This window comes from Dendrobates tinctorius, unplaced genomic scaffold (assembly GCF_039654945.1).
Source record: "Dendrobates tinctorius isolate UK_male_01 unplaced genomic scaffold, ASM3965494v1 ptg000003l, whole genome shotgun sequence".
Taxonomy (NCBI): Eukaryota; Metazoa; Chordata; class Amphibia; order Anura; family Dendrobatidae; genus Dendrobates; species Dendrobates tinctorius.
This window is the reverse complement of record NW_027361671.1, coordinates 1880815-1906439: the sequence shown is the minus strand read 5'-3', so window position 1 is coordinate 1906439 and position 25625 is coordinate 1880815. Positions and strand designations below refer to the sequence as shown.

Sequence of the window (25625 nt, the reverse complement as noted above, 5' to 3'; positions counted from 1 at the left end):
TCAGTTGTGCAGCGGGACCTCCAATTTCTCTTTCTACTCTGGTTAGAGCCTGTTTGTGCTCTCCTCTGGTGGGAGTAGTACACACCGTTGTAGGAAATATTCAGTTTCTTGGTAATTGCTCGCATGGAATAGCCTTCATTTCTAAGAACAAGAATAGACTGTCGAGTTTCACATGAAAGTTCTTTTTTTCTGGTCATTTTGGAGTTTAATGGAACCAACACATGTAATTCTCCAGATTCTCAAGTAGCTCGAAGGAAAGTCAGGTTTATAGCTTCTCTAATCAGCCAAACTGTTTTCAGCTGTGCTAACATACTTGCACAAGTGGTTTCAAGGGTATTCTAACCATCCATTAGCCTTCTTGCACAGTTAGCAAACACAAAGTACCATAAGAACACTGGAGTGATGGTTGTTGGAAATGGACCTCTATACACCTATCAAGATATTGCATTACAAACCACACGTTTGCAGCTAGAATAGTCATTTACCACATTAACAATGTATAGAGTGTATTTCTGAATCATTAAATGTTAGCTTAATTTGAAAGAACTGTGCTTTTCTTTCAAAAATAAGGAAATTTCTAAGTGACCCTAAACTTTTGAACGGTAGTGTGTATATACATATACATACACACACATATATATTCACAAACACACATATACATACACAATACACTCGAACATACACATTTACATAGAGATCAGGGGCGTTTTCGTGGCAGAAATGAAAGCACCTCAGTATTAGGTGATGTTAATGCTATGTCTCGGCAGTGTATGTACTTTATATAAATAAAAAAAAAAACAAAACACAATATATACATCTTAGAATCGAATATTGATTTCCCAATGCTTTTCTTTCACCAGAGTTGCCATCGAGGTCATTTGAGGCAACGAATCTTATAATATTGTATTAGTCAAGAAACTCTTATTGTTCCTGAATATTCACTATAAACACAGGCTTGACTGCACAGCAGTGTATAAGACGGCTAACAGTTAAAAGAATGACCTTTACAGATGTGTCCGCAAGAGAAGAAAATAATTAGCCCGACGCTCCAGCATGCCGGTTTTCAGCTTGTTGTCTAAACTCCAATTAAATCGATACTTCTAAATTGAACTAGGTAAAAACTATAGTTGTAGTTCTGATCTTGATATTGAGGTTTAGAACAAACAAACTATTAAAATAACACTTTCCAAATCACAAAACAATGATATGATGAAAGGAAACACAAAATTACTTTCCCAAGATGTACAAGTCAATTGCGTGGTAATAAATAAATTGGTTATGATGGAATTAAAGGGATTTATGACAACAAAATAACTGGGATATAGCTGCTAGTTTAGTGAAAGCAAGGAAAAAAAGCTATCATTACAAAATGACCTATTGTTTATATTAGGTTTTGGTGTTACATGTATATTTTAAAAAGTTTTGGCAATAGTCCCTTTTTTAATATCACAATCTTTATTTAAAAGCACAATTACTAATCTGGACACTGGGGCTCCTTTAGGGAGTGTGCACACGCTGCGGATTCTGCTGCGGTTCCGAAACGGATTTGGCCGCTGCGCATCCGCAGCATTTTCTGCTGCGGTGTACAGTACCATAATATCCTATGGATATTAAAAACCGCAGTGCAGAGGGTGCGGATTTTTCCGCACGGTTTTCCTGCGGTTTCTAAACCGCAGAAAGAATTGACATGTCAATTCTTTCTGCGGATTCTGCTGCGGTTTGCCATCTCCTCCATTGTAGAGATGAAAAACCGCAGGCCAATCCGCAGGTAAAACCGCAGGTCTTCTGACCTGCAGATTTACCTGCGGATTTTACAAAATCCGCGCGGCCAAATCCGCAGCATGTGCACACACCCTTAGACTTCCCGTCTTTTCAAAGAGTTTACAGCAGATTCATTATCATCAGATGCATGATCACAATGACAGGTAACACCACTACACTATACACTGCTGCCAACCCATCATCTACCAATCACACTAGGTGATGTCACAGCTGACCAATTTCCCCCTCCCTTCTCAATGACCTATGCATAGACACAGATGTTTCAATGCACAAGAAAAGGTCGGGATCTCTTTATTGCCGACATTGTACAGTTGTGTGAAAAAGTGTTTGCCCCCTTCCTGATTTCCTATTCTTTTACATGATTGTCACACTTAAGGTTTCAGATCACCAAACAAATGTAAATACTAGACAAAGGTAACAGAATTAAACACAAAATGCAGTTTTTAAAGGAAGATCTTTATTATTAAGGGAAAAAGAAATCCAAACTTACAGAGCCCTGCGTGAAAAAGTAATTGCTTAAACCTAATAACTGTTGGGCCACCCTTCACAGCAACAACTGCAATCAAGCGTATGCGATAACTGACAATGAGTCTTTTACAACTCTATGGGAGAATTTTGGCCCACTCATCTTTACAGAATTGTTGTAATTCAGCGACATTGGAGGGTTTTCGAGCATGAACCACATTTTTAAGGTCATGCCACAGCATCTCAATCGGATTAAGGTCAGGACTGTGACTAGGCCACTTCAAAGTCTTAATTTTGTTTTTCTTAAGCCAATCTGAGGTGGACTTGCTATTGTGTTTTGGATCATTGTCTGCTGCGTAACCCAAGTGTGCTTCAGCTTGGAGGTCCTGAACAGATGGCTGGACATTCTCCTTCAGGATTTTTTGGTAGACAGCAGAATTCATGGTTTCATTTCCACATCAAGTTTTCAAGGTTCTGAAGTAGCAAAATAGTCCCAGACTATCACACTACCACCACCATATTTTATTGTTGGTATGATGTTCCTTTTCTGAAATGTTGTGTTACTTATATGCCAGATGTAATGGGACATATACTTTCCAAAAAGTTCAACTTTTGTCTCTTCAGTCCACAGAGTATTCTCCCAAAAGTCTTGGGGATCCATCAAGATGTTTTCTGGCAAGACTGAGAAAAGCCTTTATGTTCTTATTGCTCAGCAGTGGTTTTCTTTGAACTCTGCCATGCAGGCCATTTTTGCACAGTCTTTTATGGTGGAGTCATGAACACTGACCATAACTGAGGCAAGTAACGCCTGCAGTTCTTTAGATGTTGGTGTGTGGAGTCTTTTGTGACCTCTTGGATGAGTCATCTATGAGATAGCTACTATTAGACATGCCTAGCGGTGGCTTGTCCCAAAGAAAACAAAAGGCGGTCTGACTGAAATGACAATCAATTATCGGGGGGCTCTCACACACATTACACTGTTATGGCCAAACCCATCGTTATCAGCGGGTTTGGATGACATTTTTCTATTGTGTATGGGAAGATTAAGATAGAAATGTAAGTTTTTAGCTTTTTAGTGATGTCAAAGGGATTCTGTCATTAGTATTTTTCTATGTAATCTGAGAGCAGTATAATGTAAGGAGAGATCCTGACTACAGTAATGTGTTGATAACAGCACTGTGTTTTGTTGTTTTAACGCAATCAACATTTTATCAGTAGGAGATTACCACTACAGGCCTTGTGCCTCCTAGTCCACCATGCTCCCAGCACTGAATAGCAGCTCTCTGTCACTATACAATGTCCACCGAAAGCTGTAGTGTTGGCGGGGTTATACATAACTCAGTAACTCCGCTCTGCGAGATCTAAAACAGAGGAAACTGATTCTATTGTAACTGCTGCACCAAGTAAAGTAAGTGAGATATCACTGGAATCAAGGTCTTTGCCCCTGCCTGATGCAGCCGTCAGATTATATAGCAAAAAGCTACCGACAGATTCCCTTTAAAGGTGAGAAATCAAATATTTAAATTATATGTAAATTATGTTTCAAGAGTCCAATTGGTGGTCCCTGCAAGTGCACAGATTTTCCTCTGTAAACCTTGGCCTTAAGTGACTGCTTTAAAGATTTTAGATGTCATTCTCCACAGTGTTAAAATGTTACAGAAGAAACTGCAGTGCTGAACAGTAACCCCCTTTAAATATTCATTTACAGCACCACTCCAGCGTGTTTTTCTCAGGGCTTATAACATAACAAGCACTGGAGTGATCCAGCAGGTCACAAACTGCTGGAGACCAATGGAAGCGGCGACAATGGGAGAAAACAGCAGCATGCAAGTGTGAGAGTAGCTGCAAGGACGTTTGTATCACAGCACCACTCCAGTAGTAAAGTAGAAAAGAACGCTGAAGTGGTGCTGTAACAATACACAAAATGCATACAAAAAAATAAAATAAATAAATTATATATATTATAAAATATATATATATATATATATATATATATATATATATATATTATATAAAGCTCAAGTGTGTGTATGTATGTATGTATGTATGTATGTATATGTCCGGGATTGGCATCCACACCGTCGCAGCTACAGCCACAAAATTTGGCACAGTCACACGTCTGGACCCCGAGAGCGTCCTAGGCTGTCGTGAGGCGAAATTTTAACCCCGCGCGTTCCAATTCACCAAACAATTTTGCCCCTATCTACATAATGGGGAAAAAGTGTGTGTGTATCAAGCCCCGCCCCTCATTATGATGTCATAATGGTTGCCATGGCGACGCTGATGTCATCATAGGTTGCAAGCCCCGCCGATCACTATGATGTCATGATGGTTGACTATGGGATGGAGGATGTGTGATGGGTATATGGGCACTGGACTATGGGATGGAGGATATGTATGACGGGTATATGGGCACGGGACTATGGGATGGCGGATATGTATGATGGGTATATGGGCACCGGACTACGGGATGGAGGATATGTATGATGGTATATGGGCATGGGACTATGAGATGAAGGATGTGTGATGGGTATATGGGCACTCGACTATGGGATGGCGAATATGTATGATGGGTATATGGGCATGGGACTATGGGATGGAGGATGTGTGATGGGTATATGGGCATGGGACTATGGGATGGAGGATGTGTGATGGGTATATGGGCATGGGACTATGGGATGGAGGATATGTATGATGGGTATATGGGCACTCGACTATGGGATGGAGGATATGTATGATGGGTATATGGGCACGGGCCTATGGGATCGTGTATATGTATGATGGGTATATGGGCACGGGACTATGGTATGGAGGATGTGTGATGGGTATATGGGCATGGGACAATGGGATGGAGGATGTGTGATGGATATATGGGCACTCGACTATGGGATGGTGAATATGTATGATGATATATGGGCATGGGACTATGGGATGGAGGATGTGTGATGGGTATATGGGCATGGGACTATGGGATGGAGGATAATTATAATTTGCTATAACTAACCACAGTTGGTTACTATGCCCGGGCAGCGCTGGGCTCTTCAGCTAGTATATATATATATATATATATATATATATATATATATACACACAGTGCCTACAAGTAGTATTCAACCCCCTGCAGATTTAGCAGGTTTGATAAGATGCAAATAAGTTAGAGCCTTCAAACTTCACACAAGAGCAGGATTTATTAACAGATGCATAAATCTTACAAACCAAAAAGTTATGTTGCTCAGTTAAATTTTAATAAATTTTAAACATACAAGTGTGGGTCAATTATTATTCAAACCCTAGGTTTAATATTTTGTGGAATAACCCTTGTTTGCAATTACAGCTAATAATCGTCTTTTATAAGACCTGATCAGGCCGGCACAGGTCTCTGGAGTTATCTTGGCCCACTCCTCCATGCAGATCTTCTCCAAGTTATCTAGGTTCTTTGGGTGTCTCATGTGGACTTTAATCTTGAGCTCCTTCCACAAGTTTTCAATTGGGTTAAGGTCAGGAGACTGACTAGGCCACTCCAACACCTTGATTTTTTGCCTCTTGAACCAGGCCTTGGTTTTCTTGGCTGTGTGCTTTGGGTCGTTGTCTTGTTGGAAGATGAAATGACGACCCATCTTAAGATCCTTGATGGAGGAGCGGAGGTTCTTGGCCAAAATCTCCAGGTAGGCCGTGCTATCCATCTTCCCATGGATGCGGACCAGATGGCCAGGCCCCTTGGCTGAGAAACAGCCCCACAGCATGATGCTGCCACCACCATGCTTGACTGTAGGGATGGTATTCTTGGGGTCGTATGCAGTGCCATCCAGTCTCCAAACATCACGTGTGTGGTTGGCACCAAAGATCTCGATCTTGGTCTCATCAGACCAGAGAACCTTGAACCAGTCTGTCTCAGAGTCCTCCAAGTGATCATGAGCAAACTGTAGACGAGCCTTGACATGACGCTTTGAAAGTAAAGGTACCTTACGGGCTCGTCTGGAACGGAGACCATTGCGGTGGAGTACGTTACTTATGGTATTGACTGAAACCAATGTCCCCACTGCCATGAGATCTTCCCGGAGCTCCTTCCTTGTTGTCCTTGGGTTAGCCTTGACTCTTCGGACAAGCCTGGCCTCGGCACGGGAGGAAACTTTCAAAGGCTGTCCAGGCCGTGGAAGGCTAACAGTAGTTCCATAAGCCTTCCACTTCCGGATGATGCTCCCAACAGTGGAGACAGGTAGGCCCAACTCCTTGGAAAGGGTTTTGTACCCCTTGCCAGCCTTGTGACCCTCCACGATCTTGTCTCTGATGGCCTTGGAATGCTCCTTTGTCTTTCCCATGTTGACCATGTATGAGTGCTGTTCACAAGTTTGGGGAGGGTCTTAAATAGTCAGAAAAGGCTGGAAAAAGAGATAATTAATCCAAACATGTGAAGCTCATTGTTCTTTGTGCCTGAAATACTTCTTAATACTTTAGGGGAACCTAACAGAATTCTGGTGGTTTGAGGGGTTGAATAATAATTGACCCTCTGAATAAACTTTTCACAATTTAAAAAAAAATTAAACAAAGAAATAACATTCTTTTTTGCTGCAGTGCATTTCACACTTCCAGGCTGATCTACAGTCCAAATGTCACAATGCCAAGTTAATTCCGAATGTGTAAACCTGCTAAATCTGCAGGGGGTTGAATACTACTTGTACTTGTATATATATATATATATATATATATATATATATATATATATATATATATATATATATATATATATATATATATATATATATATATATATATAGTTTGCTGTTCATAACATCCGAAGAGCATTCATTTACTACTTTAGTCTAGAAATGTACCTGGGGATAATTAGTTATGAGCAACATGATGTCAGTCAAGGAAAAATATATATGCTTAGATCTCACTCAGCATAAATAGGGCGTTACATAATGAGATAATTCTGATCATTCAATTATAAAAAAAATAAAAATTCTTAAAAGTAAAACAAAAAAGTCTGAGTGTCTATAGATACATAACATCGATCTAGCATAAGTAATGTATTTTTTTAAATACACTCTTACCTTGTGAAGACTCCATCCACAACTCCCACCGTGACTTCTTCTGCAGGGACATAAGAGCCTATTTGGGCCATGATGGTGATGAGGGCGACCTGCTTGATGTACGAGCTCTTCCCACCCATGTTGGGTCCAGTGATTATCATGACTCTCTCCCTGTCTGCCTAAGGAGAAGTGAGGACCCAGGCTTATTAATAAAGGACTTATAAGAAGAGAACAAACCTGACATTTTAAACAGTAATGCCTAAAATATAAAAAGTCTAGCATAGATTACAGAAATGTATGAACGTGGAGATGCAATGAAAAAATTCCATAAAGAGTATGTGCAAATGTGAAGCATTTACAGCAGTAACTCCTGCACCATTTGTGCATCTCTTGGCAGGAAAAAAAGCTGCACAAAATAGGTATATTTTTACATGTGTTTTGTGCCAGATTTTTCCCCACTCATTAGCCTGGGTGAAATCTGATTTAAATCTGCTGCCATCATGCAAATAAATAGTAAGCAGGGATCTTATTCACTATGCTGGTAGTAGGAAATCCTTCAGGTTTTGTAATAAATCTGCACAAGAAAAAATGCGACAAGGTTGCAATGTGTGCACAGACCCTATGTGGTCACTCCTGGCTATAGGAAAGTACCGCTATTTCAATCATTCTCTAATGGAAGATAAAGTAAGAGCACAGTGATATATGCAAGACACAGATGTGAAGAAATAGTTCACCTTTATTTGTAATCATTAAAAAATTATTAAAAACAAGGGGGGGAAAAAACTGACATGACTTACATAAAAGCATCTATAAAGCCCACATCTGCATGGAGAGTGGCCTTTATATTAGGATCATTCTCTTACCGAGCCAAGCACTCTCCAAGTGGAGCCACTACTCGGACAACCTCTTCTAAATCAATTTTTTCCCACAGTAAAGTAATAACACCCATACTTACCCCCCGTACCAGCGTTGATCCGCGGTGTAAACAATGGTTCTTCACTCTCCCCTCCTCCACAGTTCTCACGTCCTCTAAAGGTTGATTTGTCCGAAAGAGGGGAGAGTAAAGCCAGCGCTGATTAAGTCACACGATCCCTGCAGCCAATGTCACACCATTCCCAGGAGAGGCAGTGACTAGAGATGAGCGAACCCGAAATGGACTCCGAACCTGGACTTCTCCCTCAAGTACATCTTAGTTTTCAGCATTCGAATGCTCAATAAAGTTTGTAGAAAGACTGCAGCGCAGCCAATCAACAAGCTTTTCAGCTGCGGGCACTTCCACAGCCATCACAACAATGCATAGCATGGGCATGGCTGTTACCGGCCAGCACCCCATTCTGCTCTGACTAGAGTGGGGAGAGTGAGGGACAGTATGTTAGGTTCTGTAGGGGGCTCTGAAAAACAGCCTACGTGGGGGGGTTACTCTGATAAACAGCCTCTGTGGGGTGAAGGGGGGACTCTGAAAAACAGCCTCTTATGGGTGTACTCTGCAAAACAGCCTTGTTGGGGGTACTGTGCAAAAAGGTCTTATTTTTTTTTTTAATTTGGGGAGCACCCGCAAAATTGGGAACAGCAAATAGAACAAACAAACTGCATTGGAATATTAAAATGGCTGGGTGTGGCTGTTCTACTTCTCTATTCAGCCAAAGTCATGGACATGTGCTATGGGATCCACACCTAGTTCATTTTAAGGAGTGTAAGCTTGCCCACGTTGGCTGTGGGCCTGCCTGTGATCACACCCCCTGCCATGCTAAACAAACATTCTGACAGTAGACTTCCCGTAGGGCAGTCCAGCACCGGCCATGTGTCGAATTTGAAGACCCAAAAGTTAAATGGGGCAGACCTATCACTCAGTACGTAGAGATGTGTGGACACATACTCTTCCACCATGTTGTTGAAATGCTGCCTCCTGCTAATACGAACCATATCAAATGTTGGTGCTGGATGTTGCGGCGTGCTGAGGAAGGTTGTACAAATTTCGGCCATGCTAACACTCCCTTCCGAGGTGGTGCCGGTACCCCAGCTGTGTTGGTGACTTCCTCCTCTTCTTCTCCCTTGTGCTTCCACTGAGCCCCAGCTGGTAAGTGGGGACACTGTCAGTGGTGTGTCTACCAGTGTGCGCTTATATTCCCGCATTTTCTGATCACGCTCCAGTGATGGAAGTAAGGATGGCACGTTGTTCTTGTAGCGGGGATCCCGCAGTAATCAGCACTGGTAACAATCATTGCGCAGGCACAGCAGCCTGTGTTTGCTCATGAGTGCCAGACTGCCCAGAGGTAACGACAAGCTGTCCTCGGTGGGAGATGTATTGTCTGCGTCCTCTGGATCCCCCCAACCCAGCTCCACTGATGCCCGTGAGCTGCCACCCTGCTGTGAACACAGTTCCTCCTCCTCCAAAACTGTCCCCTGGCTGTACAGTTGTGTACCTGGCCGTTGTTGGTAAAGGAACCCAACAGTGCCAGTAAGTTAAGTATACATATGGATAATATGGATCTGCTTCGAACTACAAGTTTAGCTTAAAGGATAAGATAAAAAAAATAAGTACGCTGAAAAAATTGTGAAAAGTGCCAGTGAAGCTTTAAAAATGTAGACTGCTCTTCTCCATAGCAACTGATTTCCAGAAGAAGCCTACATGAATATGGAAATAGAAACACATAGATGGCAAGTGTGCACTTTACAGACAACTGCAAAGTAAGTCTATTATGTCAGATAATGCACTTACCTCCGTTAGCTTTAAGTACAATGCAGAAAAGTGAATATATCTATCCATGGCCGACTTCCTGACTGCCATAAACAGAGCATCACAGCTATTTAAGCACATATTTTATACACACACACCATACTGTACGTATACACAAAGGTTATAGAAAGTCTTGCTAGAACTCATCTTGCAAATTACTTGTATATATGGGAAGGGCATAACAAATATTTACTGCGATTTACAAAAATCTGAGAAACTTGTGACTGTGTTTTTTCAAAATGTAAAATCACTGTGATGTCCAGATTTCATCATCCTTCTTCCCTGTGACTGGACTTGTGATGTTCCTCAGTAATCACACAACTAATGGTGACCAATTATCATTGTAAGGTCACGTTCACATGTTCAGTATTTTACATCGGTATTTGTAAGTCAAAACCAGGAGTGGGTGATAAATGCAGAAGTGGTGACGTGTTTCTATTATACTGTACTTTTCCTCTGATCCCAGCCTTCGGATGTATTGAACATCAACAAGAAGCCAGGGCTGCGGCTAGTCTCTAATTTCCTGTTGATGTTCAATTTGTTGAAGGCGGAGATAGTGAAGCCGTCGCTGATTGGGCACAGAACCCAGTGGACAACCCCTTTTGTGGTTGCAAAAAATTTGCTACTGACCGATGCACTGTAGTCAACCAATAGATAGCTAAACAAGTGTTTGCAAACAATCACATTCACTGGCCGCCTGAATATGACAACGATCAGCCAACACACAATCAAACGCTTGGTCATAGGATGATCACAACTTTCATTTGGGCAAAAGTCATTGTTGTCAGCAGCACATTTTCCTGCATAAACACGGATGGCTTTAGGACTGAACGTTCTTATTAACATTTACTTGTCCTCATACAGTATGAAGTTAATGTCTCATGTAAATCAGCTTTTATACAACTGTAGTAGGCATCGGCCATTTTTCTGGAGATTTTGTTCCTAGTATTGACTAATCCTACTTCCTAGTATCCCAGCACCAGTGGCGTAGCTTCAGCCTTATTGTTCCCAGTGCCCTAAAAGGCCCCCAAATATAACAGATCTTTGATAGTATTGGTCTTCTCATATAGGCCAAAGAGACCTTTTGGGACCCTCTAGGCCCAGGGTATGACTGTAAACCCTGCACCAAATACAGTTACGCCCGTTTTCAGTGCCTATCCTCAAGTACCCACAGCATGTCACTAGAGTTGAGCGAATTTGATCGGGCCAGGGCTTATTCAGCAAGCTATAGCGCTTACCGAATAAGCTGCAGAGGGAACCCGGCTTCCTGGATCGCTCCAGCTGATCAGATCTGCAGCTGCATGTGTCGTGGCTGTGTGACAGTCACGATACATGCATGGAGACCCTATTTGTTGGTCTCATGGGCATCGCTGTTCATGATCCCGCGCCTCCGCTCTTCTTGCTTCGTGTGTATGACACATTCTACAATATCGCACTCCTGAGCAGGCGCACTCTCGCCTTTTCCAGCGCATATGCATTACAGTACTATGCTTTGCCCTTGGCAGAGAAGTGTGCCTATAGGTCAGTATAATAAAAGCTATTTTTTGTTTTATGGAGAATGCATTGGGGACATATAGACCCCAATCTAGAATGATGTACATGAGGGCGTATAGGTCCAGGCTGTACTTAATATTACTCACCGACAGACTGGTGCTGTTTGGAACATACTGATTCTGTTCTTCTAAGAGTAGATTGATCACAGGATGGCGGCCGTTTTTAATGATTATTTCAGTTCCATGATCATGAACAGTTGGTCTGAAAATTAAATTAGAAACAATCTAGATGTAATCTGTAAAAAGCATGGCGAACATATACAAGGTGAGGGAATGAGTAAGCAGCATTGCTGGTAGGGTGGAGACAACGAAGATACAGCAGAGGAGCGAAAACCTTGGATTATATAAGTTTGTTGGAGATGCAAGTTTTTATTTTCAAGGACAACTTTTCATAGAACGTGTAAGTTCTCTGTTTGCTGCATTACCAACCGGTATTACCAAATCATAGATGAAAAATAACAATAAATTAAACATGCTGGTTAGTTTAGACACTTACCAATGTGAATTATAGCGATCAATTTATGTGTATAATACATGCAAAATATGTTGTTGTTTTTTCTTCACAAATGAGGGAGATCCTCAACGTGGTAGGAAGGAATAAGCTCCTTCCAGTGAAATGGAAGGGCTTAGGACAGCGAGTTCTAGAAGTTATGGCAAAGTATTCACACTACATAACTACGTATATTCATCGGCTAAACAAAAGAAAAAAAATGTGTATTTTCCAGCGTTGGGCACGGTACATTCCTTGTAATAGAGACAACAGACACTGAACGGATTACCTGCAATAATCACCTTGCTTGGCCACTTCAGCCAAAGAGAAGAGGCAGTCGGCAGTTGCCAGGTTATTCACAGCCTTCGATACCGAATGATAATGCTCTCCGAATTTACTAGAGATGAAGATTAATTAGAAATCTGAATCATACAGAAATAAATCTAAGATTATGCAAAAGATACAATAATCAAGAGGAGAGGATCCTGGAATAGCAAATATAGAAATCCTAGTTGTATGGCGTGATATGCAGCTATAACAAGTCATTTCACGTAGAGAAGTCTCTGCGATTCTTTTGCAGGTACTTTGCCAACAAAAAACCCCAAAGACATGTGACTGGCAGCACAGAATTTAATGGGTATGTGTGCAAACCGAAAAAATCACAGATAGAACATATACATGATTCATGGACTTCAGAATGGGGCCATATACTGTATATCACCTGTGCTCCACTGATGGGCTGAGTAGGGAAAAGACCCTGGATTTCAGAAGTGACTGCTGCATGTTAGAGGGAACAACAATAATAACACTAACCTATGGAATTGAGGCATATGCCACCATTTACTGTACCATATTCCATAATGTACTGGGGGGCAAAGGGAAACTATGTGGAGTAGAAGGGAGAAAAAATTCTGTCATTGTTGCTTGGGTTTCGTTTTTACAACATTGACTTTGAAGTAAAAATGACAACTTAATTTTATTCAGCAATAAAATTTGAATACAAAGATACCAATTTGATATACAGTGTGTCCGTAAAGTCATGGTGCACTTTTGACCAGTCACTTGAAAGCAACAAAAGACGATAGAAATGTGAAATCTGCTCCAAATAAAAGGAAAACCCTCCATTTCTGTAGGATGATGTGGCAGCATGTGCACATGCGCGGATGATGACGTAACACCGTGTATACAGCGGAGCAGCCCATGCCAGTCGAGATGTGGACGGTACAGAGGAAAGTTCAGTGTGTTCTGTGGCTCCCTAAATTTTAATAATATCTTATGGCTCTGCAGAAGCACAAAGCTGGTAGACTCGGGGGCATTCATTAGGCTCCAAGCTGCCATGACAACCCATCGGCACCCTACGATCACATTACTTGGACAAGTTTGTTTGGGGTTATAGAGCACCAGCTCATGACCCCATTTCATTCACACACAGTCAACATCTGCCGTACATTTATTACTGTACTTGGGGAGTGGCCTAAAAGAAAATGTCAATGTTTCTGATCCTTGATGTAACTTATGACAAATTACATGCACTTTATATAAAGCGTTTACAGTGGGTACGGAAAGTATTCAGACCCCTTTAAATTTTTCACTCTGTTTCATTGCAGCCATTTGGTAAATTCAAAAAAGTTCTTTTTTTCTCATTAATGTATACTCTGCACCCCATCTTGACTGAAAAAAAAACAAATGTAGAAATTTTTGCAAATTTATTAAAAAGAAAAACTGAAATATCACATAGTCATAAGTACTCAGACCCTTTGCTCAGACACTCATATTTAAGTCACATGCATTCCATTTCCTTGTGATCCTCCTAGAGATGGTTTTACTCCTTCATTGGGGTCTATGAATGTTTCATTAAGCTGATAGGACTTGATTTGTAAAGGCACACACCTGTCTATATAAGACCTCACAGTGCATGTCAGACCAAGTGAGAGTCACAAGGTTAAAGGAACTGGCCAAGGAGCTCAAAGACAATTGTGCCAAGGCACAGATCTGGCCAAGGTTACCAAAGAATTTCTGCAGTACTCAAGTCTCCTAAGAGCCCAGTGGCCTCCATAATCCTTAAATGGAAGACGTTTGGAACCACCAGTAGTCTTCCTAGACCTGGCCGTCCAGCCAAACTGAGCAATTGTGGGAGAAGAGCCTTGATGAGAGAGGTAAAGAAGAAACCCAAGATCACTGGGGCTGAGCGCCTCAGATGCAGTAGGGAGATGGGAGAAAGTTCCACAAAGTCAACTATCACTGCAGCCCTCCACCAGTCGGGCCTTTATGGCAGAGTGGCCCGATGGAAGCCTCCCCTCAGTGCCAAATATATGAAAGCCCACATAGAGTTTGATTAAAAAAACACATGAAGGACTCCCAGATTATGAGAAATAAGATTCTCTGGTTTGATGAGACAAAGATAGAACTTTTTGGGGCTAATTCTAAGCGATATGTGTGGAGAAAACCAGGCGCTGCTCATCACCTGTCCAATACAATCCCAACAGTGAAACATGGGGGTTGGCAGCATCAAGCATCATGCTATGGGGGTGTTATTCAGCTGCAGGGACAGGACAACTGGTTGCAATTGAAGGAAGCATGAATGTGGCCAAATTCAGAGATCTCCTGTATGAAAACCTCTTCCAGAGTGCTCTGGACCTCAGACTTGGCCGAAGGTTCACCTTCCAACAAGACAATAAGCACACAGCTAAAATAACAAAGGAGTGGCTTCAGAACAACTCTGTGACCATTCTTAACTGGCTCAGCCAGAGCCCTGACCTAAACCCAATTGAGCATCTCTGGAGAGACCTGAAAATCGCTGTCCTCTAATGTTCACCATCCAACCTGACAGAACTGGAGAGGATCTGCAAGGAAGAATGGCAGAAGATCCCCAAATCCAGGTGTGAAAAACTTGTTGCATCATTTCCAAGAAGACTCATGGCTGTACTGGCTCAAAAGGGTGCTTTTACTCAACACTGAGCAAAGGATCTGAATACTTATGACCATAAATTTGCAAAAATTTCTACATTTGTTTTTTTTTCCAGTCAAGATGGGGTGCAGAGTATACATTAATGAGAAGTGAACTTTTTTGAATTTATAAAATGGCTGCAATGAAAGAGTGAAAAATGTAAAGGGGACTGAATACTTCATCATCCAAACCTGACGGAACTGGAGAGGATCCTCAAGGAAGGATGGTAGAGGATCCCCAAATGCAGGTGTGAAAAACTTGTTGCATCATTCCCAAGAAGACTCATGGCTGTACTAGCTCAAAAGGGTGATTCTACTCAATACTGAGCAAAGGGTCTGAATACTTAGGACCATGTGATATTTCAGTTTTTCTTTTTTAATAAATTTGCGAAAATTTGTACATTTCTGTTTTTTTCAGTCAAGATGGGGTGCAGAGTGTACATTAATGAGAAGGAAAATGAACTTTTTGGAACTTACCAAATGGCTGCAATTAAACAAAGTGAAACATTTAAAGGGGTCTGAATACTTTCTGTACTCACTGTACATTCAATAACTGAGCCTAGAAGAGGAACAGCCGAGTTCTCAGTATTGTTTGGTCTGACCGTGCAGGTCTCCATTTGTCTTCTCTAGACTGTGCTGATAAATGAAAATCAGGTATTCGAATAACCTCAGAAATAAATTGGATATTCAGTAGGAGCTCATACAAGACTTAATTAAAGATCAAGTTTACTTTTATCAATCAGTTAAAAAAGTTTTTTTCAGTAGTTAAAGTACCGCATACTTCTATCTTTTACACTATGACTTGATTTAGTATGCACAATCTGTTGTGGCTAAAAAATAGGATCAAAACTGCATTGGAAATTGTACGTAGCCTTTAATCCAATAATTTCTGCACTTCCCAATCTCCACGCCGCGCATCGTTAAAGGGTCATAAACAGTCAATAAAGAAGAGAAAACTCTTTGATGCATGAAAGATAATTGTTATAACCAATATTATTGGTTGCTGTAGAGCATATTGAGTAAGAAAGACAAAAAGATAAAAAATTAAAAAGGCATCAAAAACAGCACCAACCAATCCCACGAAGAAATAAACCTTGAAAAAGCACCCCTATTTTGTAAAGTCTACTTTTAAAGGGTTGAGAAACGGTTAAAGAAAAATAATAGTGTCACTGTCTTGTCACTGCAGCTTCCTGCCCGGTCCTCCGCTTGCTCGCTCCGAATGGGGTCTCTTCTGGTCTTCCTTTAATTCTGTTTAGGTAGGCCTCGGGCGATTCATTCTATGACATCCTAAGTGTTATTCATCGAGAATGCCCTGGCGCAGAGTGGAAGAAGACCAGAAGAGACCAAAGTCAAAGGGAGCCATTAAAGGACCAAGCTGGTAGCTGTGGCTGTGAGACAGATGATTAGTTAGGAGATTATACCATTCCCTTATTTTTTAACCCCTATATTTATTATGCTGTGGGTCAGAAGAGAGACCCCATGGCGTAATAAGGCACATTAGATTCGTATCAAATAAGTTTAGTTTGGGCCAAAATTGAGCAAAGTGCCAAATTTGAATTTTTGAATTTTGCTAGATTTGCTGCATCACTACTTTGCTTTTCTTTCCTCGGTGACCCAGAACTGATATTGTGTATTTATCTTTAACATTGGGTATACAGGCCGTGCGTCACTTTGACGATGCGGCGACAGCAAAAAATTGCAAAACATTGCGTTAGATGCGGGTCGCCGCAGCGTCAAAACTACGCAAGCGGACGCATCCGCATACATCCGCATGGCCTGCGTACCCAATGTTAAAGATAGGTATGCAGGCTGCATGCAGAAGGACGCGGAGGTGACCGAAGGAGGTGCGGCAGTGGGCGGAGCTTCACGGAGGAACTACGCAGCGTCCGCAGCTCTGCCGAATGCAAATGTGAAGCTGGCCTTACTCTGAATAAGACATCTGCACCTGTCCACAGGTATTTTGACTCCCTCCTCGTGAGCAAACTGCTCCAGTTGTCTTAGTTGTGAAGGTGCCTACTGTAGACTGCAGGTTTCATGAGTTTCCACAGACGTTAAATATAATTTAGATCAGGGTTCATAGAAGACCACTTCAGAAGACCCCAATGCTTTGCTCTTAGTCATTATTGGATATTTTTATCTGTGTTTTGGTCAATTTCCTGTTGGAGGAGCCACGACAGGCCAATCTTTCTGAAATTCACAGCACATTTTGTTCAAAATGACTTGATAGTCTGTAGTTTATATTGTACCCTGCATAAATTCTAGACACCCTGTCCGAGATGCAGCAAAGCAGCCTCCTCCATGTTCCACAGTAGATACAATGTTCAAAAAACTGATATTCCTGATCGTGGGGACGTAGCCTTAGAAATGGTTTTGTAACATTTTCCATCCTAATGAACATCAACAATTATTCTGAATCTCTTTCTTGTAATGTTACAATTGCACAAACGTGCTGTGAAGATCAGACTTTCATACATCCCAGTTCCCTTAAACAAAACAGGTTGCCCACTCACACCTGATTTCAAATCAATGGAAAGATGAACACCAGACTCAATTTCACCTTAAATTATCTGTGAATCCTAAAGATTCCAATACTTTGTCACTCACAGATATATGATACTGCATTATTCTCCTCATTTAAAAAATGACAAGGTCTAATATTTTTGGCTCATTTGTTTTATTTGATTCTCTTTATCTACTTTTAGAAATTGTGCGAAAACAAACTTTCAAGCAACACTGTATAAAGCTTTGTCACTTCAAATACTGTACATAGGCGGTTCCTTCAATAAACTGATTGTTGAGGATACCAGGGGCCAGCTCTCCAAACCTATGTGATATTGATGAATCATCCTACTAACCGGTCACTGATATTAAAGTCTCCTATTACGTCTTTTTTGTTTTTATGAATTAACATTAAATAAGGAAAACTCTTAATAAACAGACACTACCAATTCCTCAAGTAGATTTTCCCTGGTATGCTAAGGGTATATACAAGTACATTTCTGTAGGTAAAATGCTGCAGCAAAATCTACAGCGTTATTTATAGCTGAACAAATGGTTCGTTGAAGATACCCTGCATTTCAAAGGATGAAATGTGCAAAAAGAACCGCATCTAAATTACCATGCTGCAAATTTATAATCTGCAGCGTTTGTCAATTTACAATATGGAAATTTTTGGCAGCGGGTGCACTGGGATTCTTAAAATCTAGTTTTCAGTAGGTCACTTGTTGCAAGGACCACCAAGCTATGATTTGCCTACTTTGGACACATCATACAAAGAGAATAATCACTGGAGAAGGACATCATGGGTGGAAGAATAGAAAGTACAAAGCAAAAGAGGAAGAAGAGCAACCCAATGGCTTGAGAAAATCAAGATAATGGCGGAGAAGATCCTAGAGGACCTATTTAGGCTTCCATAAGATCGATCTTCCTACAGACCGTTCATCCATCAAGTCACCATGACTCGAGATTGAGCTGAATGGAAACTATGGACATAAAATGTGTTTCATTTTTACAAAGTAGGAACATAACGGAAGAAATACCACAAAATCTAATGCTCACTTTACCAATCCTTGTATGAAGGGCACAGGTTCTCTACATTCCCACTACAATACAGTCTGCCTTCTGTGTCCTATGGCCTTGTATGCATTAAATGTCAGAGACACAACTGCGAACGAGTTACTACTGGGAAACCATCAGCATCCGTAATACAGTACTCAAGATTCGTTAAATCTCCCATGCTGTGTAAAATGTACATAAGAGAGGAGAAGATGTACATTATTAATCCCCTGCACTCGGTGACATCAGCCAAACAATCTATCACACTGATTAATAAAACCAATTTTACTCTGCTAGCTGACTCCTCCAGGGCAAATTTACCAGTAAGCCAGTGGTGTCCAGAAGCTAAGAGAGATATATGAGAGCTCTAGAAATACACACTACCTGCAAAATTAAAAGTTTATTTTCTTCCAGGCTGCAAGCAATAGGCACTTTTGCAAAAATGTTAGACAAAGATGTGTCCAATTATATACCACACATACACTGTGTGCAGAATTATTAGGTAAGGCTGGTTTCACATTTGCGTGTCTGTGCGCAGCGTTTGATCCGCAAGCGTCATGCGTACATGGTGTACGCAGGGACATGCGTTTGCATGCGGATGTGTACGCATGCGTCGTTTCGCGGTGTGCGGCGAATGCAACATGTTGCACTTTTTGAGGCGTCAAAAATCCGTCAAATATGCGCAGGCATGTGCATGCAGATGAGGGCATCAAAAAAACGCATTACGGTCTATGGGAACGCATTGGTACGCAAGGACATGCGTACGCATGCGTTCGAAATGCATGCGTACTTCAGACTGAACAATCCTCAAATTGACTGCGACTTCCCCTGTAAAACTTCCCCAACCACTCCTAGCCTACCATCACAGCCCAACACCCCGCAAAATTTTGGTAATTTATTTGTCAAATTTCCTCTTGTTGTTATGTTTGTTAATAAAAATTCTTTTGGTTCACAATACCTGTTTCTTTATCTCTTTATTTAAACGTGTGTATTGTTGAGTGAAGTATTAACGGGTGTTACAGTAAAGGTGTTTATTATTAAAGTTACAGTCAAGGTGTTAGTATTAATGTCAGCAAACATTACAGGTCCATTTAACTTAGTGGCTTAAAGCATTTCTTCTTGCCATGCCACACATCCAATATCCGAAACAAATTAGGCAGCAAATTTATCCCTCATTTGTGCAACTTCCACTGTAGTCCTCAGAGGGTTATCTTGGTAATCCTGCAATGTGGTATGAACAGGTTTGTCAAGATATAATTGTTGTCTCTTTCACCAGGATGTAATTGTGCAGAACAACACATGCTTTTGGTAGCGCCCGGCAGGGTCTTAGGTTACTTGGTACCGGGCCGGTCAGGTTCTTTAAAGGGGAGGTGTCACGGTGGCAGTGACCCGGTCCGTGGCCCTGGGCATCCAGTAAAGATGGATGGTTAATGAAGGATGATAATGGGGAAAGATGATGGGAAAAAATGGTAGGGAAAATGGAATCCTAACGCCACCCGTGGTATTCGGCAAGGGTAGCCAACACTGCAATGCAGATCCTCTAGGATGGTGTTAGGGCAGCAGAGATGGTGAAGCTCTCCAAGGGCAGAGCTGTGTCCCAGGGCAGTTAAGGTGGTATCAGCTGAGCCGGTGACGGTTATCGTGTGTGCGGTGCAGGGCAGGCGAGACGCTAAATGACATGAAGGACACAGTGGGGTGCAGTTTCAGGGGTTTTTTTACTCACAATTCTTGTGCACACGGTGACCCGCTTGGCACTGTGTCCTCCGTGGGAGGGGTCCAGCCAACTCCCAGGTAGATTGGAAACCCCTTTCAAGACTCCTCTTTATGTTCACCTTTCTAGGCCGTGTCTCTGCGCTGATCTCTCCTTTCCCTCCTGAACTGCGCCTTCACAAGCAGTGTCCCCGAGCCGGCAGCCGCGGACCCTGTTGGGTGACGTTCTCAAAGTCCCCTTGCTCCTATTTTGGCTGCCTTTTTAGGGAATAATTGTGGCTGCAGCTGAGGCACCTGAAATTACCTCAGCCTCCGGCTTGCTAGCTGAGCCTCATTTGTTATTCTCCACTAGATTAAGGGGCTGGCTCCCCCACTGTGGCCTGGTCCTTCCACGTCTGGATACGTGCCCCACGTGTGGCTTATCGCACTACCCGTGCCCCAAGGACCCCTTGAATTCTCCTAGGAGCTTCTTTCCTTCTAGATTTTTCTCTCTGACCCTTCCCACGTCAGTCCTACTCCTCCGCTGTCCTGTCACCAACTCACTGGATCTTTAAAGAACAATCCTTTCACCTCACACTAACTCCTCCCACTAACTGTCACCTTACTGTCACTGATTGGATGTCCCTTCTCACACCACCTCCTATCTTTCCCACTAACTCCCCAACACCCTTTCCTGGCCAGCCTGGTGTGTGTTGAGTGCAAGTGTTAGGAGTCCTGGGTGGTGCTCCCTCTTTACCTGAGGGTGGGATACCACACCTCTGGATGAGGTGCAGTACCTCTGTGGTGACTGGACCCTCAGGGGCCCAGCACTTTCACAACCTCATCAATTGTCTCAGTTTTAAGATTGATGGCTGTTCCCAAAATGCATCATTTAGATACCAGCAATCCAAAGGCACACTCCACAGTTTTTTGTGCCCTTGTCAGTCGGTAGTTGTAAATCCTTTTGGTGTGATTCAAATCCCGACTTGAGTACAGTTTTATGAGGTTGGCACACATTTGAAACACCCCATTTCCAACCACAACAAACGGAATTGGTGGTCCTTCAGTGTTCGGAAGAGGTCGTGGCTTTGGAAAATTGAAATTATTCCCATACAAACATTGGCCCATGTCAGAGTTTTTGAAAGTCTGCGCGAGTCATTTCCTCGTCCAAATGAGCCAAAGTCCACGGCAACAAATAGGCAGTCAGCATCTGCAATCGCCATGACAACAAAAAAACATTTTTTTGTAATTGAAATACTCAGATCCACTTCTAACAGGTTTCCTAATCCAAATGTGTTTGCCGTCCACAGCCCCCAGTCTGGAAAATTACAAATGTCCTGGAATTTTTCAGCATTTTCCAGCCAGAGTGCAGCTGTGGGTTGGGGGAGAAATTCTTCACGCAGAACGTCACATAAAGCACGGCAGGTGTTGCAACAATCCTAGAAAGCATGGACTGTTGTGAGTTCATTTTCTCCTTCACTACTGAGGCCCGAGGAACTCCCTCTTCTGGTGAAGAAAGGTAGTGAGCCTGATTGTCAAACACCTGGGGCTGATGATGATGATTGGCTGAGTGGAGTTAATGACTGGATATAAGGCTGCCGACGCCCTTCTGGCCTGCGGGTGATTTCTCTGTGGACTTCTAGGAAACCAGTCTGATTCCTGCTCATCTAAAGCTAAGATTTCTGCTTTGCCTTTTTGCATTAGTGTTTTGTTTTCCTTGCTTTTCTGGATTCTGCCATTCCCTGCTGGGGTGAGCTGAATCTCCTTTTGCCTGTTGCTCTGTCTTCAGAATATTCCTGAGTACTGACATAGCTTTTTTGAAGCCTAGCGTCTTCAGGGCCTTTTTTACTGTCAGTTTGTTGGCTCTTATTTTCATAGGGTTTTTCACGGATTGCAGACAGCAGCCTTCCTGTCCTTTCCTATCTAAGCTAGCGTGGGCCCCATCTTTGCTCAGTCTATCTTTCTGTCTGTGTTTTGTTCTTTCTTCTTGCTTCACCGTCATTATATGTGGGGGGCTGCCTTTTACTTTGGGGTCTGCTCTGGGGCAGTTTAGATTTCCCTTTCTGTCTTTAGGCTATGTAGTCCTACGGCTGTGATCGAGGGGCCTAGGGCATCGTAGGGGCCCCCCATGGCTACTGCTAGTTGTTGCTGATAGGTTCAGGGGTCTGCAATCCGATAGCTGCCAACTTCTCTGGTTTTCTGGACTTAGCTAGCATTTCTATTTTTGCCTCCTACGGTGACTCAATCATAACAGAATCACCCGCCATACCGCAGATTCTAGGGTACTCAATAGCAGGAAAGAATTGTAAAAAAAAAAAAAAAAAAAAAAAAGTGTGTATATTTTTTCCTCTATATCTCTGAGGCCGTAGGGGGAATTTTTTTTTTCTCTCAATGGAGATAAAGCAATTGTCTGATCGTGTGGAGCAGCTCGCTGCGGAAGTGCGGGGAATTTCCGCCTACCTTGCTCATTCACATGCTGCTGAACCAAAGATTCCTACACCTGATGTATTTTTTGGGGATCGGTCTAAATTTTTGAATTTCAAAAATAATTGCAAATTATTTTTTGCCTTGAAGCCTAACTCGTCAGGGAGCTCCTCGCAGCAGGTTAAAATTGTCATCTCTTTGCTGCGTGGCGATCCCCAGGATTGGGCGTTTTCTTTGAAACCAGATGATCCTATTCTGACTAATGTGAACGCATTCTTTCAAGCTTTGGGGTTGCTGTATGACGAACCTAATGCCATTGATCAGGCTGAAAAGACCCTGCTGGCATTGAACCAGGGTCGTGATTCTGCAGAATTGTACTGTCAAAAATTCCGAAAGTGGGCAGAACTTACTACCTGGAATGATAATGCCTTGGCTGCTCTCTTTCGGAAGTGGTTGTCAGAAGCCGTAAAAGATACTATGGTGGGATTTCCTGTTCCCTCTGGTCTTGACGATTCTATGTCTTTAGCCATTCAGGTTGATCGGCGTTTATGCAAACGCAGAGCTGCACGAGAGGTGTTGCCACCTGTTGAACAGATGTCTGAACCTATGCAATGTGATAGAGTTTTTTCCAGAGAGCAGCGTCAGGAGTTCAGAAGGCATAATAAGTTGTGTTTTTTCTGTGGAGATGCCTCGCATATTATTTCTGTCTGTCCTAAACGCGAGAAACGCTTTGCACACATGTTTTCTGTTGGTGGTGTTCAACCTAAGTTTCTTCTGGCTATTACTCTGATCTGCTCCCTGTCCACATTTTCCGCCAAGGCTTTTGTGGATTCAGGAGCAGCTCTAAACCTAATGGACTTGGATTTTGCTAAACGTTGTGGATTTCCGATGACACCTCTGCAGACGCCTATCCCTTTGAGGGGGATTGATGCTGCTCCTTTGGCTAAAAATAAATCTCAGTTTTGGACCCAGGTGGTAATGCGGGTCGCCCCAGACCATCAAGAAAATTGCAGGTTTTTGGTGTTACATAATCTGCATGATACTATTGTTCTGGGGTTTCCCTGGTTACAAATTCATAATCCAGTTTTGGATTGGAAATCTGTGTCTGTGGTGAGTTGGGGTTGTCGGTGTGCCTTTAGTGAGGCTCCGGTGTTTTCCACCTCTCCTCAGTCGCACGATGTTCCTGATTATTTGGCGGACTTTTATGATGTATTTAGTGAGAATGAGTCTGCGTCTCTGCCTCCTCATAGGAGTTATGACTGTGCTATTGAACTGAGCCCGGGGTGTAAATTTCCCAAGGGTCGGCTCTTCAATTTATCTGTACCCGAGCACGAGGCTATGCAATCCTATATTAAGGAGGCGTTGGAGAAGGGTCATATTAGACCATCCTCGTCACCCTTAGGTGCCGTTTTTTTTTTTGTAGCCAAAAAGGATGGATCATTAAGACCTTGTATTGATTATCGTGCTCTCAACAAAATTACTGTTAAATATCAGTATCCGTTACCCCTGATTTCTGATCTATTCTCCAGAGTTAAAGGTGCTTGCTGGTTTACCAAGCTTGACCTCAGGGGGGCGTATAATTTTATTCGCATTAAGCATGGGGATGAATGGAAGATGGCGTTTAATACTCCGGAGGGACATTTTGAGTACCTGGTGATGCCTTTTGGGCTCACTAATGCCCCTTCTGTCTTCCAGTGCTTCATGAACGATATTTTCCGAGATTTTGTCGATACATTTTTGATTATCTATCTGGATGATATTTTGATCTTCTCCAAGGATTGGGATTCTCATGTAGAACATATTCGGACTGTGTTCCGGATCTTGAGGGAGAATTCCCTGTATGTCAAAGGATCTAAATGCCTTTATGGAGTACAGAGGATTTCTTTTTTGGGATTTATTTTGTCCCCGTCAACTATTGAAATGGACCCGGCCAAGGTACAGGCCATTTACGATTGGGTTCAGCCCACTTCTTTGAAGGCCCTCCAGAAGTTTTTGGGTTTTGCTAATTTTTATCGGAAATTTATAGCAAAATTTTCTAGTATTGCCAAGCCACTGACTGATTTGACTAAGAAGGGTGCTGATGTGTTAAATTGGTCTCCGGAGGCTGTTTCTTCCTTTCAGGAGCTGAAGCGAAGATTCACCTCCGCCCCGGTTTTGCGGCAACCTGATGTCTCACTTCCGTTCCAGGTAGAGGTGGATGCTTCTGAGATTGGTGCCGGAGCTGTTTTGTCCCAAAAGGATCCTGTAACATCTAAAATGAATCCCTGTGCTTTCTTTTCCCGAAAGTTCTCTCCATCTGAACGTAACTATGATGTGGGGAATCGGGAACTGTTAGCCATGAAATGGGCATTTGAGGAGTGGAGACATTGGTTGGAGAGAGCTAAGCATCAAGTCGTGGTCCTCACTGACCACAAGAATTTGATTTACCTAGAGTCGGCTAAGCGCTTGAACCCTAGACAGGCTAGGTGGGCCTTGTTTTTTACACGTTTTGATTTTGTGGTTTCTTTTCTTCCTGGAACTAAGAATGTCAAGGCTGACGCCCTCTCTAGAAGCTTCTTTGCTGATTCTCCTGTGGTGACCAAGCCTGCTACCATCTTAGGCGAAGGGGTAGTTCTTTCTGCCATCTCGCCCGATTTGAGACGTGCTCTGGAAGAGTTCCAGGAGGACAAACCTGAGCGTTGTCCCAGTGGAAAGTTGTATGTTCCTGACCAGTGGAAGAAGAGAGTGATGTCTGAAGTTCATTGCTCTGCTTTGGCTGCTCATCCAGGTATTTTTGGTACTAGAGATCTGGTGAGTCAGTCTTTTTGGTGGCCCTCCTTGTCTCGTGAGGTCAGGAATTTTGTGCAGTCCTGTGGGACGTGCTCCCGGTCTAAATCGTGTTCTCGCTCTAGTGGGTTGTTGATGCCTTTGCCTGTCCCCAAGAGGCCATGGACCCATATTTCAATGGATTT

The 25625-nt window shown here is 42.5% G+C and overlaps 1 protein-coding gene across 2 annotated transcripts in view; it reads right to left on the bottom strand.

Annotated features, from left to right (window-relative positions):
* MSH3 (mutS homolog 3) overlaps positions 1-25625 on the bottom strand; it is a 293593-nt gene that overhangs the window by 68410 nt on the left and 199558 nt on the right. For both annotated transcript variants that reach the window (XM_073581229.1, XM_073581149.1), the window contains exons 18-20: positions 12350-12457; positions 11658-11772; positions 7302-7459 (exon numbers count right to left, since the gene is read on the bottom strand). In XM_073581229.1, the coding sequence (XP_073437330.1) occupies positions 7302-7459; positions 11658-11772; positions 12350-12457 (381 nt within the window). The remainder of the gene's footprint in view (positions 1-7301; positions 7460-11657; positions 11773-12349; positions 12458-25625) is intronic.